This window comes from Anas acuta, chromosome 5, assembly GCF_963932015.1.
Source record: "Anas acuta chromosome 5, bAnaAcu1.1, whole genome shotgun sequence".
In the NCBI taxonomy this organism is placed as follows: Eukaryota; Metazoa; Chordata; class Aves; order Anseriformes; family Anatidae; genus Anas; species Anas acuta.
The window spans coordinates 23,834,791-23,851,007 of record NC_088983.1 but is presented as its reverse complement, the minus strand read 5'-3'; the positions used below and the strand labels follow the sequence as shown (position 1 = coordinate 23,851,007).

The 16,217-nt window shown below is 42.6% G+C and overlaps 1 protein-coding gene across 5 annotated transcripts in view; it reads left to right on the top strand.

Moving 5' to 3' along the window:
• TTLL5 (tubulin tyrosine ligase like 5) overlaps window positions 1–16,217 on the top strand; it is a 124,775-nt gene that overhangs the window by 96,017 nt on the left and 12,541 nt on the right. For all 5 annotated transcript variants that reach the window (XM_068683162.1, XM_068683161.1, XM_068683163.1 and 2 more), the window contains 2 exons: window positions 1,967–2,144; window positions 10,815–11,035. In XM_068683162.1, coding sequence (XP_068539263.1) covers window positions 1,967–2,144; window positions 10,815–11,035 — 399 coding nt within the window. The remainder of the gene's footprint in view (window positions 1–1,966; window positions 2,145–10,814; window positions 11,036–16,217) is intronic.

Sequence of the window (16,217 nt, the reverse complement as noted above, 5' to 3'; positions counted from 1 at the left end):
GAGTCTTAGAAGGAAAGGAAGAGAAAAAAAATCAGGCTTTATAGGAGGGGAAACTGAGGAATGCTGAAAAACTGGGATATTTATTAAGTGTATGTATTTTAGTTTTTTAATAGTATTTTCAGACATCAAATGACCTTAGAGAACTGTTATGGTATAAAGCATTAAGAGGAGGTGATCCCTGCTCCATAAGGAGGGCAGAAGGGGAAAGGCAGGTTCAGAAGACGGGAGAAACTCTCCCAAGGGAGTGAACCTCAGAGCCAGATTCAGACTTTCACAACTTCGGTTCCAAGGCCTGAGTACTGCCAGCAACAGTGCAGTTCTCCAAGAGCTGGTGAGAAGAAAATAACTCAAAGACTGAGAATCTTGAGGAGGTGTGACAAAAGATGGCAGAGTGCAAGAGTAGTTCATCCAGCATTGCACTGGGCTGCAACGGAAGCAAAGCATTGAAGAAGCAAAGGTGGGATCCTATGAACAGAGAAGTCTAGAGAAGGTTACCTATATCCAATGGCCCATAAGAGGAAAAGCAGGTGGAAATGCTGGTGGCTTAATGTCTTTTCTACAAGGTTGTCTTACTGCTCCGTTGTTGAGATGAGCATGGAGAGGAACCCTTTACTAATTGGAGTCCTTGTTGTCAATTTATTTTGAAAGGCACACATTAGGTTATTTTTGAGGGAGAGGATGTAGTGCTGGCAGTTATTTCTGGTGGTGCTTGAAGCATTCTTCAGAGCATTTTAAGGGGTTGGTGTGATAATGAAGATTACAAGGGAAGCTGAGACACATTCAGAGAATCTAGGTTCTAAGCTTTGATGGAATCATGAAGCAAGGATGTTGCTGTTGACTCTTGCCAAAACCATAACCTACACTCTGAATCACGGCATGAAACACTTGGTGTCTTTTACATCCCAGATAGTTATGACATACACAGGAAATACAATGGGAGTCTGCTCTGGGAAACAAAAGGAAATGTTTGGAAAGAGTGGCTGAGAGAAACATGACAGAGATCAGCAGAAACTTGGGAAGCTTGAGCGTTGAGGCTTGAAGGTTTTATTAGCCAGAGTGTCAGGATTCAATAGGCCATATGGCATCCTGTCTTGTGAGCAGGGGGTGTGTGGGTCGCTGGGCCATCATAGCCTCTTCAGGACACCTTGTGGCCCTGTCAGTCTGCCACCTGTTCTCTGCAAAGCCCCTGGGCCCTGTGTGTAAGTGTGCTGGTGCTGCCTTCTTGCCGCGGCTTACGAACTTCAAAGCAAGGCAGCGAGTTCCTGGCGGTACTTATCATGTTGCACGCCACAGCTGAACTTCCACCACGTAAGCCTGGGTTGTAAGAACTCCTACCTCTTTGCAGGAGGCCTTTTCTCCTCTGGGAAAGGCTTACATGACTGAAATAATGAAAGAAATGAATCTATGAGTCCCCTCAGGTCTTGTGGATTGTAACTGTGTGGAGTCAAAATATGCCCTAGTTGCAACCTCATCCTCCCAGTCCTTTATCCCTTCTGTGGATATTATTTTACATGCCTCTCTTTTATTCCACCCTCAGTGCAGCATGTGTGTGCTTGGTGTAAGCCTTATTCTAGTGTATTAACAAAATCTCTACAAATCCAAATAGATACTTATCTTGTTAGTGATGGGAATCTTCACTTCTTTTTCTGTTGAGATGCTGCCTCTTTTCAGTGCTAATCAGCCACAGACAATGACATGCTCCAGTTTTGAATTTCTCTTCTCTTTTGTCTTTCTTTGTTCCCCTCAAGCATGGTGTTACAGCTGGTAATGCAGTTCTGGCCTGGAATTCAAAACACTCCTCAGCAAGGTGGCAGTTAGCACATGATAACCTGTATCAGGTGTCGTGCTTGTCAGAGCAACTTAAAACAAATTCATAGCTGGCTAAATAGTAAGGAGCGATGGTGCCTTGTAAGCAGGAGTCCTTAAAAGCAGAGTGGTGAAAGACTGATGTCTTTTCTTTTCCCAGGGCTCCAGAGAGTGATCGGTTTGCCTGGGAAGGAGAGATGGAGAACAGTGGCTGCACCCCGGTGACACGGAGTCCACTGACACACCCCAACTATCAGTTGCATTTTGCTGTGCAGCAACTTCAGCAGCAGAAACTTCAGTCACGACAGCTGTTGGAGCAAAGCCAAGCCCGGCACCAGGTAACTCAGAAAAATCCTACCTCCAACATAACAGCAGTACTGACTTGAGTCCTACATGTGCAGAACCAACCCAAACAGTGCATGTGGCACAGCTTTTGTGATGGAAGTAGCTCTTCCAGCGTGTTACAATAGAACTATTATTAAAGTCACTGAGCATTGAAATTATATTACCTGTAGTTCCCTTTGGCCTCTTATACCACATTGACATCCTCCTCCATTTGGCTAGTGGCATGCTGCTGCTTGCTTTTCTGCACCAGTTCAAGGCATTCTCTTCCAGTGCCTCAGACGGCTTTAGACTTGTCTGTAGTCTCCATGGTTCTTTGTCACTTGTCACTGGGTGACACGGTTCTGCTTCGACTTGCGTTCCTCTTGGGTAGTGCTTCAGGCTGGGTCACTGTTATATTCCAATGTTATGTTTCTAAACGTGGGGTTTTGAAATTATGTTGGCAACTGTGCACTCTGTAGCAAACAGACCCCATCAAGGGTTCATCGTGACTAAATTCCTCTCCTACTGGATGTCTTCTCATAAGATACAGTTACCAAAAAATAGCATGTTAGTGGACTTAAATAAATATTTTGGAGAATCTTCATCGTTCTTTCGGAGAAATATGTTAATTTCTTTTAAGAGCTTTCAGCGTGCAGGAGACATGGCCACTGACCCTGATGCAGGGTGCAAGTTTTTCTGCAACCCTGAAAATCTTCTCAAAGCCTCCTACACATTTTGTTATAACTACACTTAAGATTTCCTTTCACTTAAGATTTCCTTTCACTGCTTTGCACTGACAGGCATATGACTCCTTTGTCACAACTGTAAGGAGAAAAGACGGGCTGAATGTCCAAGAGCCAGAGAAAATATGAAAATGGCTTTGTATTATTGATGCTCTGAGCAATTTCTAGATGCCAAGGGTAGACCACTGTGTCTGGAACACCATTTCCATCCTGCCTGGCGAACCTTCTGAAGTCACAATGAGCTCACTGATGCACTCCTTTCTCTTCTTTGTTATTATTGAGAAGGAGGTATGTTTTTTCTTCTGAGTGGTGGCCAAGAGGCTTTCTTGCTAAAGAGAAGTGTTTGCATGAACAAGCCTCCACTCAAAAGAGACTGCTCTCAAATAGATTTGGAGCTATTTGCTGGACAGTCTGGCAGAACTGGACTTCAGCAAGACCATGAACAGAGCTAACATGTGAACACCCACTCTCCCTTCTATGAAGTGGATGAGTCACGAGTCAGAGTCCTTGAGAACAGCTTATAAGCAAATTGCCCCCATCCTTTTCTGAGAGTGTCTTGAAGGAGAGGCCCTTCTGCCTTTGCCCCTCACGCTCCTTCTCTCAGGGTCTTCACTTAGCCATGTGTTTTCTGTCCCTGAATTCCCCCACCTACAGTCTACTTGCAGCCCCTCTCAGCAGGAGCAGGAGGTCTTCCTTTCATCTGCATCCAAAGGGCTCTGGGTGGGCAGCAGTGGCTGCTCAGGAAAGGACTATAAGCTGGCTTGTGCCTGTGAGGAGGCTGGAGCTGGCCATGGGGCCTGGCTGAGCCTTCTTCTAATTGCTGACATTGAGCTGATGTTATTCTTGGCCTGGGGTAGAGCCATTACTCAGGAGTTTCTGTTAAAGTGATTCTTTGTTAAACCTCCACTCACCCCCACAAGATCCCCCTCACAGCTTTCCCTCCCTTCTCTCTCTGAGCCAAGCAGTTCAGAGTTGCAGTATTGAGGCTATTACTTTACCGCAGGGCTCAGGCTGCTCTGAAGTTGCCATTAATGAAGAAAGGGATTTGCTGAACATGGGGGCTTTCAGACTTTCTGGAGTGTAAACTACATCTTAATAACACGACCGTCTCTTTTGGAGCCAGCCCTACCTCCCCTTCCAGTCACAGTTGCATGGATGCTCTGATGCCCCTCCCAGTGATTGCATTACCCTCATCTTCATCTGTTTATCCCCATCTCCCTCTCAAGTTTGTTGTTATTGACCTTTTCCTTCTCAGACTTCAGTCCTTTGACTTGACCTTTCCAGGAACTTGCCTTCTGTTTTTGTTGTCTTATCTTCACTTCCATGATAAAGCATCCTTGTGTCAGTGGCATTGACCTCCCTTGTAGGAAAATCATGCCAGGAAAGTATGGAAAGTGTTTCTAGTTTCCTTAATCAGAGTGAAAACTATGGACACAGGAGAAGCCAGAGGCAAGTCTCTCATTCTGAGCTCTGCATAGCATAAGAACCTCAAATTCAGTGCTTCTCCTTAAATCTCCTTCTTTGCTGTCTTTCTTTTCTCATACATTCCCTCTCTTTCTCATCTGCTGTAGATTGCCATCCATAAAGACCTTTTTCTGATATGCTATCATGTTTTTTGCCACTCACTCTTCCCAAGCAGCTTTACATTGATGCTGGAAATGGGGCAAGCATACTGGTCTTATGCAAGATGTATGCAACTGGGAGAATTCAGAGTTTAGAAAAAATTGGATGTTTTATGGGAAACCCTCAGCAGGGTAGTAAGGATTACGTTTTTCAGTCACATCACTCACAGACTGGTCTGGACACAATTAACAGTTGTTAGTTACTCTGATCTAAGAAAATACATTGGACAAGATTTGGAAAAATTCTACATCCATTTGGAAATTGCTTCTCCAAATATTTAAAGCACTGCAAGTGATGGAAGGGAGGGGGATCTAGCAGAACAATTTGGGGAGACTGCCACAGACTGGCGGTGAGGGGAAAGAATGATAAAGAGGGAAACAAGGGCTCAACCTTGTCCATTTCATGAACAGAAAACCATAGAAGTCAGCTCTGTGGGATCCACAAGTTTGGATTCACCCTTTTTAGTGGATCCTGGATCTTTCCTTAATGATCTTAATTAGAATTAAAGGCTACTTGGCCAGAACACTGCTCTGGAGTGTGGGAGGCCATTGTTTTGGTCTTGGCTGCTGTCAGGCTGTTACTGGATGATCCTTAGAAAATGACCTCCACCCTGTGTGGTCAGTTTCTCAGATTCGCACTGATCCCCTCCATGAAATGCTTTGCAGTTGTGAAAGCCTATTTCCATCAACAGAACAAATATATCACAAAAAGGAGAGGGTTTGTTACTTGAGAGGGTGTCATGATCTCTCTGCTTTGGGAAATGCATGCAGGACGTCTCCAAACCATGCGTTTCATCTCATTGTTCAAGTTCTTGTTGGAAGGCAGACTAGCCATTCATCAGTAGCTGAAGTGTATTTATTCAGATACCTCAAGGTACACTGTGAGTGTGGCATGACCATACAACATAATTAGCTGCACATCTTTCCTTCTGTTTGTGACAAATGAACTGGTTGTATGTATATGGATAGCATGTGAACAAATAACAGAAGCACTATGATTAATAACACAGCCAGATGCTTCTGCCTGTATGTTAACCAGTTCGATATGTTGGAGATGAGCTAGATGTGTTGGGAAGCGTAAGAGTTGTAGCCAAGTATTTGTGTAATAGGAATACTCCCCGCTGCCATGCAGTGGATGTATCTGATCATGAGGGCTTATTGCATATTTCTTTGTGGTAGCGCCCACTCTCGGATGAGTGCTTTCCAGACACTTAAGAATGATGATTTCTCCTCCAAGCATTTCACAATTTGCAGGGCAGCACGTACTATGGAGGTGGATAAAAGGATAATAACCGATAATTTCCACTCATTGTATGTGAAAGTTAGTTCATACCATGCAGTAGGGTGGAAATAAATCTTCAGTGCCAGAATAGGTATTTTGTTCCCTGAACAAAAAGAGAAGCACCAGACTGAATGAGAATCTAGCAAACAAATGGATAAAGCTCTGCAGTGATAGGGACCAGGAACAGAGACAATACAAAGCCTGAGGGAAAAAAAAAAAAAAGAAAGGGACAGAGTTTGAAAGTGGAGACAAGAAACTTAAATCTGATATCAATAAAATCAAGGAAAAAGAATTACAAAATCATACCAAAAGACAATAAAAACAGGTTTATAGCAGTATTTTTTAATGTTTAAAGGAGGCTCCATGTGACATGTTATGACCTAGATGTTAGTATCACTGCTGCAGTTGGCAAGGCAGTTAATATACCATCATTGTTTATTCTCTAATTGTTTCCTGTACTGGAAAGATGCCATTAGCTGTTAGGGAGGTTCCTCTTTCTCTGTGTGGCTATGTTCTGTCTGCTTAGCCTAGCATCTACTGGGTTTAGAGTTTTATGCCAAGCATTTCGCATGGGAAAAAAAGCTAAATTAAAACAAGAGAAGTTCAGTCGTATAGTGGAATGATCCCCATCAGTCCTACTTATATCAAAAAAGGTCATGTTAAGCAAGTCATAAATCATGTTAATGAGTTGTGTGGTCAGTTGTGATCACATTTTGAATCAGAAGTTTAAGTAGATTTTATACTACGAAACATCGGGCTAAATAAATCTTAAATAATTCTCCTCTTTTAATCATTTGAATATTTGAAAGGTCATGGTACGTTCTCTGAAATATTCCTTACTTTGTGAAATTCAGCAAACATTATTCCTTTCAACATATGCGACTCCAAATTTCCTGCCATTTATTTAAACCTTACTGGGATTAATGAATGTTTAAAATAATATTCCTAGTATTCCTAGAACTACATTTTTCTGGCCTGAGGATACAGGACCTCTTTGAGTGCAGCCTTAAACATCATTAACTGTTTTCTGAACTATTATATATTGGACTGCTGTCAGATTTGCAGTCTCTCGTTCTTTCTTGTTTTGCAGCTTTCTCCCTCAGACTGTTTTCCCTCTAGATGTGCTAACTGCCATTTTCCTATTTGAATCTTGTGATACTGATGAGTCAAAGACTTAGACTAAGTAAAGCAGAACAACTGTTCTGAAAGCAGTAGTCTGTGCTGATTTATACCAGCTGAAACTTTGTCCCCATGTTTCCAATCCCATCGCTATTATTAGAATTATGGTAACGCCCAGATGTATTAAGTGTCTTTGCAATACAATGATATGGCCCAAACCTTTCCTCAGAGAGCTCCCAGGTTAAAAAGATAAACCATATACAAGAAGAGAGAAAAGAAGAAAGCACCAAGTCAATTTATTTCAGTATATTTTAATACCTCTATGAAGAATTCACCAAGGAAGACTTGCTTCAGGACATTCTGTGAATGCCATGAATTTGCTCTTCTTCCTTCACTTTTTTGATGACCCCAAGATGCTCCTCTTAATGGAATTTAACACCGTGGCAGTTAAATAACTGGGTCAAAATGTGCTATTATCTCAATGTTGTGGATTTTCAACTCAACTGATTGTTGCATCCAAACTTATTTAACTGATCATATTAATATGTATTCAAAGGAACCTGCACTAAACAATTTGTATAAATCCAAAGCTCATCAAAGCCTTTTGAATCCCTGTATTTTTGCAAAGTCATTGGAAATGCAATTTCCTAAAATTTCTAAAAGTTTTTTTTTGGATTTTTTTAAAACTAAATCCTCATCATTGTTTATTCCTTATCAACATCTTGCTTTCCAGAAGTAGAGGTTTGGAACTGGCTGCCTAGCTGCACGGATCTTTGTGCAGTCCATGTGCGTGTATATCTGTCAGTTCTCACACACTGCTGAGTCTCTCATCACTTTCACTCTTGCTTATTCAATTTAAGCTGAACGACTATGGTGTAGAAATCTTAAAGCTACATTTCATACAAAATTCATGAAAATAAAGACCTATGAATCTGGGAAGGGAACTCAGCTACTGTTTCCATTAAGGCAAAGCTGCAGCATCAGGCCACTCATAATTATACAGCAGAAATCCTCACACAAATGCCTCAAACCCATGAAGGGAAGCATAATTTGGGGCATGCTTTATATTACATACTGTAAGATTCAGCCCCAAGACAGATTCACAGGAAATGAGCTTCATTAGCTCCTCTGGTCACAGAATGAGCATGTTTTTGCTTGCAACATTTGTTCCGTTACTGTGCTAGGGATGGGTGTTAGATACAAGAATGGTAAGTGCCAGGAACATTCCTTCTGTTTTTGAAGATCATTAATATATCTGCTTTTCTTCAAAGCACCACAGTACCTCCCTGCTTTTATTCACGAGCAGCCCAAGCTCAGTTGCTACCAGCTAATAATACCCTTAGATGTGTATTGTCATTACTGACAAGCTGTAGAGGTTTAAATGTTGAGATTTTCTAATTAAAAATGACAATTTTTGTGCAGATAACTTCATCTATGCAGTGCAGTGTAGATGTGAATGTAAGGAGAGGTGAGTTATAACGAGGCAAATTGGGGATCAGGACTCAGGATCCTCTCTGAGATCACAACCTAGCAGTTCATATTGCTTCGGTCTGTGGCTTGGGGAACATCACTTGGTCAGTGCCTAACATGCTTTGTGTGCATGACAGGGTTAATGCTGTCCTTTTCTGAATGGTCCTATCTCCCCAGAGAATTATGCAAGAGAATTAGCTCACTAATGCTTTAGGTGATTTTTAGCGAAAAAATCTGCTAGTGTTTAAGGACTTTCAGATTTGTAGCCTGAAGAATTTGTGGGGAAAGCAAATGTCTTCTCAGAATTAAATTAAATCTGCCAGCCTGGAAAGTGTGGGTCCAGATTATTTACTTTCAGCACCAACAGTTGCAGGGTGCTACCTGCTTTAGAAATGTCTCTGTCAGGGTTTCTCTAGGTTTCTGCTCTCCCTAGGTCCTGAGCAGTCAGGATCCTGAGCGATGAGGTGTGTCTCCCGCTTTTTGGTTATCTCTGGAATCTCTTCCCAACCTCTCCTTTGTGTGGTCAGGCTTTGCTTTCCCCAGCTGCCCCTTTTGTTTGCACAGTAGCTTCTCCTGGTTTCCTGTCCTGTCCCCGTGGAGTTCCCAGCAGGGCAGTGCGCTTTGTAGCTGAATCCAGAAGCCGTGGTCCGTGTCAGCTTCCACTCTCTCCATCCTTGCCTGGAAGGCAGCCAGGATCTCAGCACAGCATGGAGACAAAGGCCGTTTTGGAAGTCCATTAACCCCAAGAAAAACATCCGTGACCTTTCTGTAGGCAGGTATCAGCCCAGCTTTTGCTAATCAGGCTTTATTTGAGCATCCATTCTTATTCTTTCTTCAGAGTCACAGACCTCCCTGCCTGTCCATGTTAACACATGGAAAGGGTTAAGACTGTGCTTTGCAGACACCAGGATCATAATGATTTTAATAACAAGAAAAAAAAAACGACTTACAGGAAATATGCATCATATCGAGCAGCACACGGTGAAATGGCACCCCTGAATAAGAAAGAGCAGAAAGGGGTGCAGTGACTTGAGGGGCTCCATCCCAACCCCATACTGCTTGAGACTCTAAGATGCAACAGAACTGGGTTTCGTTTTAGTTTGTTTTGTGGGGAGAGGTGGGGTGTGACTGCTATTTTCCAGACTTCTGCTTTTGCACCAGCTACTTATTTCAAAACCTGAAAGCTGCCATCAAGGTAGGGCTTCAGGGGAGGGAGAGGTTAAGAAAAGCTTGGGAGCTCAAGGGGATCTTGTCAGTGAGCTCTGGTTAGGAAACAGGCCTGTTTTGGCTCCCGCACTTCCTTTTCTCCCTAGAGCTCTGCCTGTCAGAAACGCCTTCCCACACACCACTGCCCTGCCATTTGCCAGAGAATTGCGGGGGAGAGGGGCTTTTCCTGTCTGTGTGCTGAGACGCAGCCAGCCCTCAGACTGTGGTTTTCTCTGGAGCCTGGAGCCCACTCTCTGTGGCTTTGTTGTGTTTTTCACCGGAGAAGAAACTGAGGACAACTGCAGTGAAGTGCGCTGCTCCCAAGGTCACACCGAGGTGCCTGGCAGTTGCTCAGCTCTTCCCCTCAGCTCCTATCACTGACCTCTAGCTGCCAAATTACAGGGTTATGGCATTGCCTCTTTGCCCTGGGAAACTGACTAAGAAACTTCGAGGAAAGACGAGGCAGAACTCCCAGCAGGTTGCTCCTTTGTGAAAAGAGCCTGGCAGTCTGCAGAGCTCCCCAAGGGAACCATTGCCCACTCCCTGCTGGGCCAGTCCACTGCCCTGGTCTCTGGTGTCTCACACAATGCAGATTCTTTTGTTCCCTGGATCAAATCTGCAACGTCCTTACTCTCCCACCTGCTTTAGGAATAGAAATATTTTCTGTTCCCTGGTATGACTGGGGGATTTCCATTTTGTTAGCTGCTGACCTCAAGTCCCCTTTTTCAGAGAAGGTAGCTTAGAGCCTTCCTGTTATTCCAAGCACCTGCAGGGTTGGACTGAAGAACTGGCATTGTAACATCTTCCTCATATTTTTTTTTTCTTGAACTTTGTCTCAATCCCAGCTCCCCCACAAAGAATATCTTACCAGGGTAAGTGCAGAAAGTCAGTCAAAGCAATAAAAACTTGATGTTTTTGAGCCCACTGCATGCTTAGGTAGGGGATATGATCTCTTGTTTTTTTTTTTTTTTTTTTTTTTTTTTTTCTTCCAGGATAGTATTGTTATACAGCAGTAATAAGCCTCCTAGAAGCTAGTTCCAGTTTCCAAGGGTATACAATTCAGTTCTTAAAACCACTTCACTGACTTGATCCCTTATATCTTCTTTTTGTGCTTGGGACTGTCCCTGGGGCTCTGGGGGTTGCCTTCACCAGACAGATAACATCACCCACTTCCATCAGCTCTCTCAGCAGTATTCAGAGAGACAATCGCCGATTACTATTATTTTGTTCTGTTTTTACCAGGCTCTCTTTGCCAACTACTCGCAATCCAGCACCAGCCATATATCTATGCCAACTGGCTCTGGTGCCCGCAAGACATCAAGTGCCACTTCTAGTCTCCAGAAGGCAGCCAGTTTGCACAAAGTGATGCCATCCCAGAGTACGCCTTCTCAGCTGGTTCCAAAGCCTCCAGCAAACCACAGACAGACAGTAGCCAGAAAGGCTGCAGCCCAGAGGATTTCCAAGTAAGTTTTATCTCTTCCCATCTACAACAGGGAGTTGGCACTGGTTCCCCTCAGGAGTATGGGTGAAGAACCTGTCTACGTGTGATTCAGACATAGGCCTTTCAGGCTGTTTTGTTCAAGATAAATCTCAGAACAGCTTGACCTGTGTGAGCTGAAGTAAATGTGTACTGTCGTGCATTTTCATCTTTTACAATGGTAAGGTAAACAGGACTGTAGCATCATACAAACATAGGGATGTAATTGCCAGATTGAATCAGAGAAGTGTGTGGTCCAGGCTGGGATTCAGTTACCTAAACACTGCTAATAGTGCGATGTTAGATGCCTAAGGCTATCCTACCTGGCTGTAGCTGCTGCTCCAGTTAAGCACAAGTCTTCTGCAAACCTTGCTGAATCTGCCAGTCCCATGCAGAAGTCTCAAAAATCTTGCAAGTATCATGTATGGTACTAGACAGTTGTGTTTAGGCACTTGAGTCACTCGCTTCATGTTTAATCTTTGATGGAGGCCAGAGTCTGGTGGGTCAGAAAAGGCTGCCAAAAAAAAATACCCTAAACCCACCAATATCCTTAACAAGCTAATTTGCCCTTTAGCCAAGCTTTCCTGTAAACTTAACACATGAACATTGACTCATGCCTTTAGGCATAAGTTTTTATTTCATTCAAATTGTTTATGTGTCTAATGTAATGATAGCTTTCTTCATTATCTGTAAAAATGTCTACCCTTCTAATTTTTACTAATCTCTTAGTTTTAGCACTTGACATTATAAAGAAGATGAATTTGTCATGTGTTATCTTTAAAAACAAAATACAACACTCACCTTCAAATGTTGTTTACTGATTTTAAGTTTCCTTCCTTTCCATTTCTTTGTGTCTTTTCTTTTGTGCATTATGAGAGAATGTGAGCAAGGCTTCTATTTTCTTTTTTTCTTATTCTTTACGTTTCTTGTTAACTCCCTCAGCTCTCTGTTTATCTCTTCTTTGTCTAAAGCAGTTCTGCCATTTAAATTCTTCGGCAGGTTTTTCCTCATATGTCCTCAGATGTATTTCGTCCCTGAATGCTGAAGGGTAAAAATTGCAGTCGTAACTTCCTCTCTTATACTGTATGGCCAGAAAAGTTGTAAAACTTTAACAGGTTCCTGTGAGGTTTCCTGGTTCTTTGTTTCCTTCCTGGTTTAAAGAGGGGAGGCTTAGTAAAAGATCACGAATGAAAGACACCTTGTGAAGCTGCTGGGGCACTGTCAGTGTGTGGGGATCAAATCTGGAACTGCAAGGCATATTTAAGGAACTTGGACAGAACTGTGCTGGGGAAGCTGGTGTATTTCCTGCTTCTACTCTTGCTATTCTAAGAGCTAGCACATTAAACGGATCCCCCAAAAGCATCTAAAAGGAAAATAAAATGGCAGTAGACTTTGTCAACTCAGCAAATGCAGATGTGAGCATAAGGTCTGGCAGGTATATGCTGTTGGGTTTGCAATCTGATGTCTTTTATGTTGGATAGCTCATGTTAGTACAGGTGACAGGCTGTGTCAGTGGGTTTCTCTGCTGGGCAGCAGGGATGTGTATTTGAAGATGCCGGTGTGCTGTGCTCACTTGTTGGCAGAAGAAATGTTTATCCTTGTGAGATGGAATTGCAGCTCCTTGGACAGACTTTACTTTGCTGCATTTTTGTGGTTTCTGCTCTGTGACAGGCAGGAGTGTGGGAAAACCGGAAAAAGTTCAGCACCAAAAATGCACAGAAGGGGGAAAAAAAGCAAAAGATTCCTTCAGAATTTTAGAAAACTAATCCAAGTATTGAAGGCTGCAAGGAGCCACTCCGGAAATACTTTCCAAGTTGCCTTTCAGACTCCAGTACGAGGCTCTGAACCCATTCTTGCCATTCATGGGATCTTGCAGTAACATTTTTTCACTTACATGGAAAGCAGCAGTGCCCAGCTATATTTCCAGCATACTGAGAGCTAATAATTTAAAAACTGCTGTGTCTCAGCCTAATTTAACCCATCCTTTGTTGTCAGGAATAGACCAGAGGTGCATTTACAGATGAGAGTTGATGAAGACAAGCCTCTGCCTCAATTGAATCTAGATTAGAGATGAAAAAGGTGTCTTGCATGCTCCAGCCTGTTCTTTACAGTCCCTGGTTATTCTGTGCAGAATGCTTTCAGATACTGTGTGTAGCCTGCCTTCACATAACTCGAGTGGCAGAAACCCCATCATGTGCTATATAAGATCTTTTAAGAATCTAAATAACCTTATTATTAGAAAGTTTCTCCTGACGTGCAATCTGAGTTTTTCCTTTGTTTCATCCTATTGTACCTTGTTTCTCCTTCCTGAACCACCCTCAACATTTTCCCTTGCAAATACTTTCCGTCTTTTGAATAACTTCTGCTTCTTGGAGTTTCCTAATGTTGTTTAGACTTGTTGAGGTTTTGTTAACCTCAGATAGTAGTTCCACCTGCCAAGTTTTTAATTGTCTTGAATTTACTGTGTTTTCTTCAGTGAGGATGCTTGCAATTGTGGCACCTAGAATTGTACTTTTCCAGTGTGGGACTACTGGATCCTTAGGTTATAACATAGCAAATATCCCTCTCCATAACATCTAATCTAATTTTGGCTTTTGGCTGCTTCATTCCTCGGTAAGGTCATCTTTGATTTGCTGCTGCTAGCTTTCACCCCCTAATTCTTGTTGGCTGTTTTCCTGACCTCTTTCCTCAAAGAAGATCTCACTGATATATATTATTTCCACAAGGCTCACTGAAACTAATCCTGTTCTGTTAAAGCTCTCATGTCTCTCTCTCTTTTTTTTTTTTTCTTTCATATTTTTCAGTAAACCAGACCTTATTTCTCTGTCTGCTCTTGCACTGCCTGGCTTTTGTTTAACATCTTAATAAAGACCTTCTTTTTCAAGTTGTTTGTAGAAGCCCTCTAGAGACTGGACCATGAAGACAAACTAAAATCAACTTTGTCTCTTTGACCTATCTCTTCTTTGCATGCGTTATCATTTCTCTCCTAGCTGCACACATGGCTTCCAGAAGAGAAGGAAAAGAATAAGTAGTAGAAAGCTTGACTACAAACAGAGCGAGATGCTAAAATGAACAATACTGACTAATTTAAAAGGAGTCTAGTAACTTTGACGCTTCTCTGGTTAAAACATAAAGGAAAAAAGTAATGCAACAGCCAGACAATTCAGTTTTGTCTTTTCAGTTCCTGGCCTCTCTTGTTTTCGCAGTCTCTCAACTTGTAAAAGGTGGTAGGTTGACTTTATAATGGATTGTGTCCAAAGCAGACTCCTTGCTTAAGCTAACAGAGTGGAAAACTGGGGCCCACATTAAGGTGTGGAAAAAGACTATAGTAACTGGAAGAAATGGTTTAATACGTAGCTCTACTCAGAAATGTATACTCATGAAATGGTCTCCTGGGGCTCCATAGTTTTGATTAAACATACTCAGATTACAGGTAGTAAGATAGTTTTTTGAACAGCTAACACAACAAACTCTTCTTTCTCTCCAAGAGTCAGATTGGGTCCTTGTGTTGCCACTGTTATTGGCATGTCTGTGAACCATAAAGGGACCTGCTGCTAACTGTCAGCAGTATCTTGAGACAGAGGTCACTGAAATAGTATTTGTAAGCCATAGGATGAAGCAGATATCCTTGGAAGCAGCATTTGGTGGGTAGGACCTTCATTACAGATGGCAGCATACAAAGCAGGGAAATATATTAGCACAACTGTGAGAATTCAAGAGTGATTTGGTACAGGTGGCAGATAGAAAATCTTTCTGCTTTTAGTAATGAATAAATCACAATAAGCACAGATTTCTGCATCATTCCTACACTAACTTGCTGCACTCTAACTGTAAAAGCATCAGGTAGGGCAAGGCTTGGGCAGCCTGTGAACAGATAGTCAAAGGAAAGATCTCAGAAAAAATACAGCTGTCGATGTTAAATCACTGCATGCAAAGAAAAAAAATGCCTGGTAGAGAGAAGGAACATACAGTTCAATATTTTATCTGGAAGAGAGTAAGCCCAAGAAAATTGCTGACTTTACCAGCAGTAGTCTGAATAGACTGAAACATCAAAAACTATTGGAGATGTTAAACAACACAGCATAATTTCTTCATGGCATGTTTACTGAACTTCTCTGTAAATGTCATTCCCAACAACTCTGCTCAGGAAACCTTTCAGAACAAGCATTTCCTTCAAGTCCCAACACCATAGCACATAGTCTTTCTACCTTGTTCTTCTCTTGTATATTTGCTTTGCATGGTGCCAGCAGCAGAAGATCCAAAGTTCTGCTCTATTGTAGCTAGTACAGAAATAGGGGAGAGGTGATGCATTTCTCCAGGGTTCAGGAGCTCCATCCCACAGATGGGTGGAGTCCTGACTACAGTCAGATATGGTAGCAGCCAGCTGTTACAGGACAGGCTGGCCAAGCTTGGCAAATATGCCAAAAATAGAAGAATGGCCACAAAGCAAGCTCTGTAAAATGCTACGGTTCTGGTTTGTATCCTGTCTTGCCTATGTGTGCTTATTCACAGGCATGTGTGAAGCATCTCAAGTGAGCTGATCATGTATACAGGCTGAGTGCCCACCAAAAAGAGGACAAGCATCAGGGGAGCAAACATGTAACAGTTACTGAGACCACTTTTACTTTTTTGCTACTGCTGTACTGAGGCATGCTTGTTTTTTTAGCTCCTGAGCATCTGGGTTAATCAGGCTGCCTGACCCTTAGACATTTTTGGCAGCAAAAGCAGTGCATCTGAGAGACGTGCCTTGATTTAACACCCTGACACAGCTGGGCTCACTGGGCCTGCAGCTCTTAGCCCTTGGCTAGCCTCAGATCTTACACGCAGATACACATGTGGAGATACCCTGGCCAAGAGCAACAGGGGAACAAGCCTTCCTGGCTCTGGCTCTTCACATCTGTTGCTGTCCTCTTGTCAAACCTGGGCTTTGTGTGATGTGAATTTGTTGGTGTCAGTCCTGTCCCCACGGAACATTAGATGCATTTCGTGATATCCCAAGAACTGTTTTTTTTAAAGGTGTTCAGACTTCAGTCAAGAAAATATTTCTTTGTCACCTCTAGAACAAGAGCACCCTCCAGGCTGGGCGGCTTAGAGGTGGTTTAGTGCCTGCATTAAGAAACGTCAGTGTCAATTTCAAGAAGAGCTTTGCTGCATAAGAGAGAGAAAAG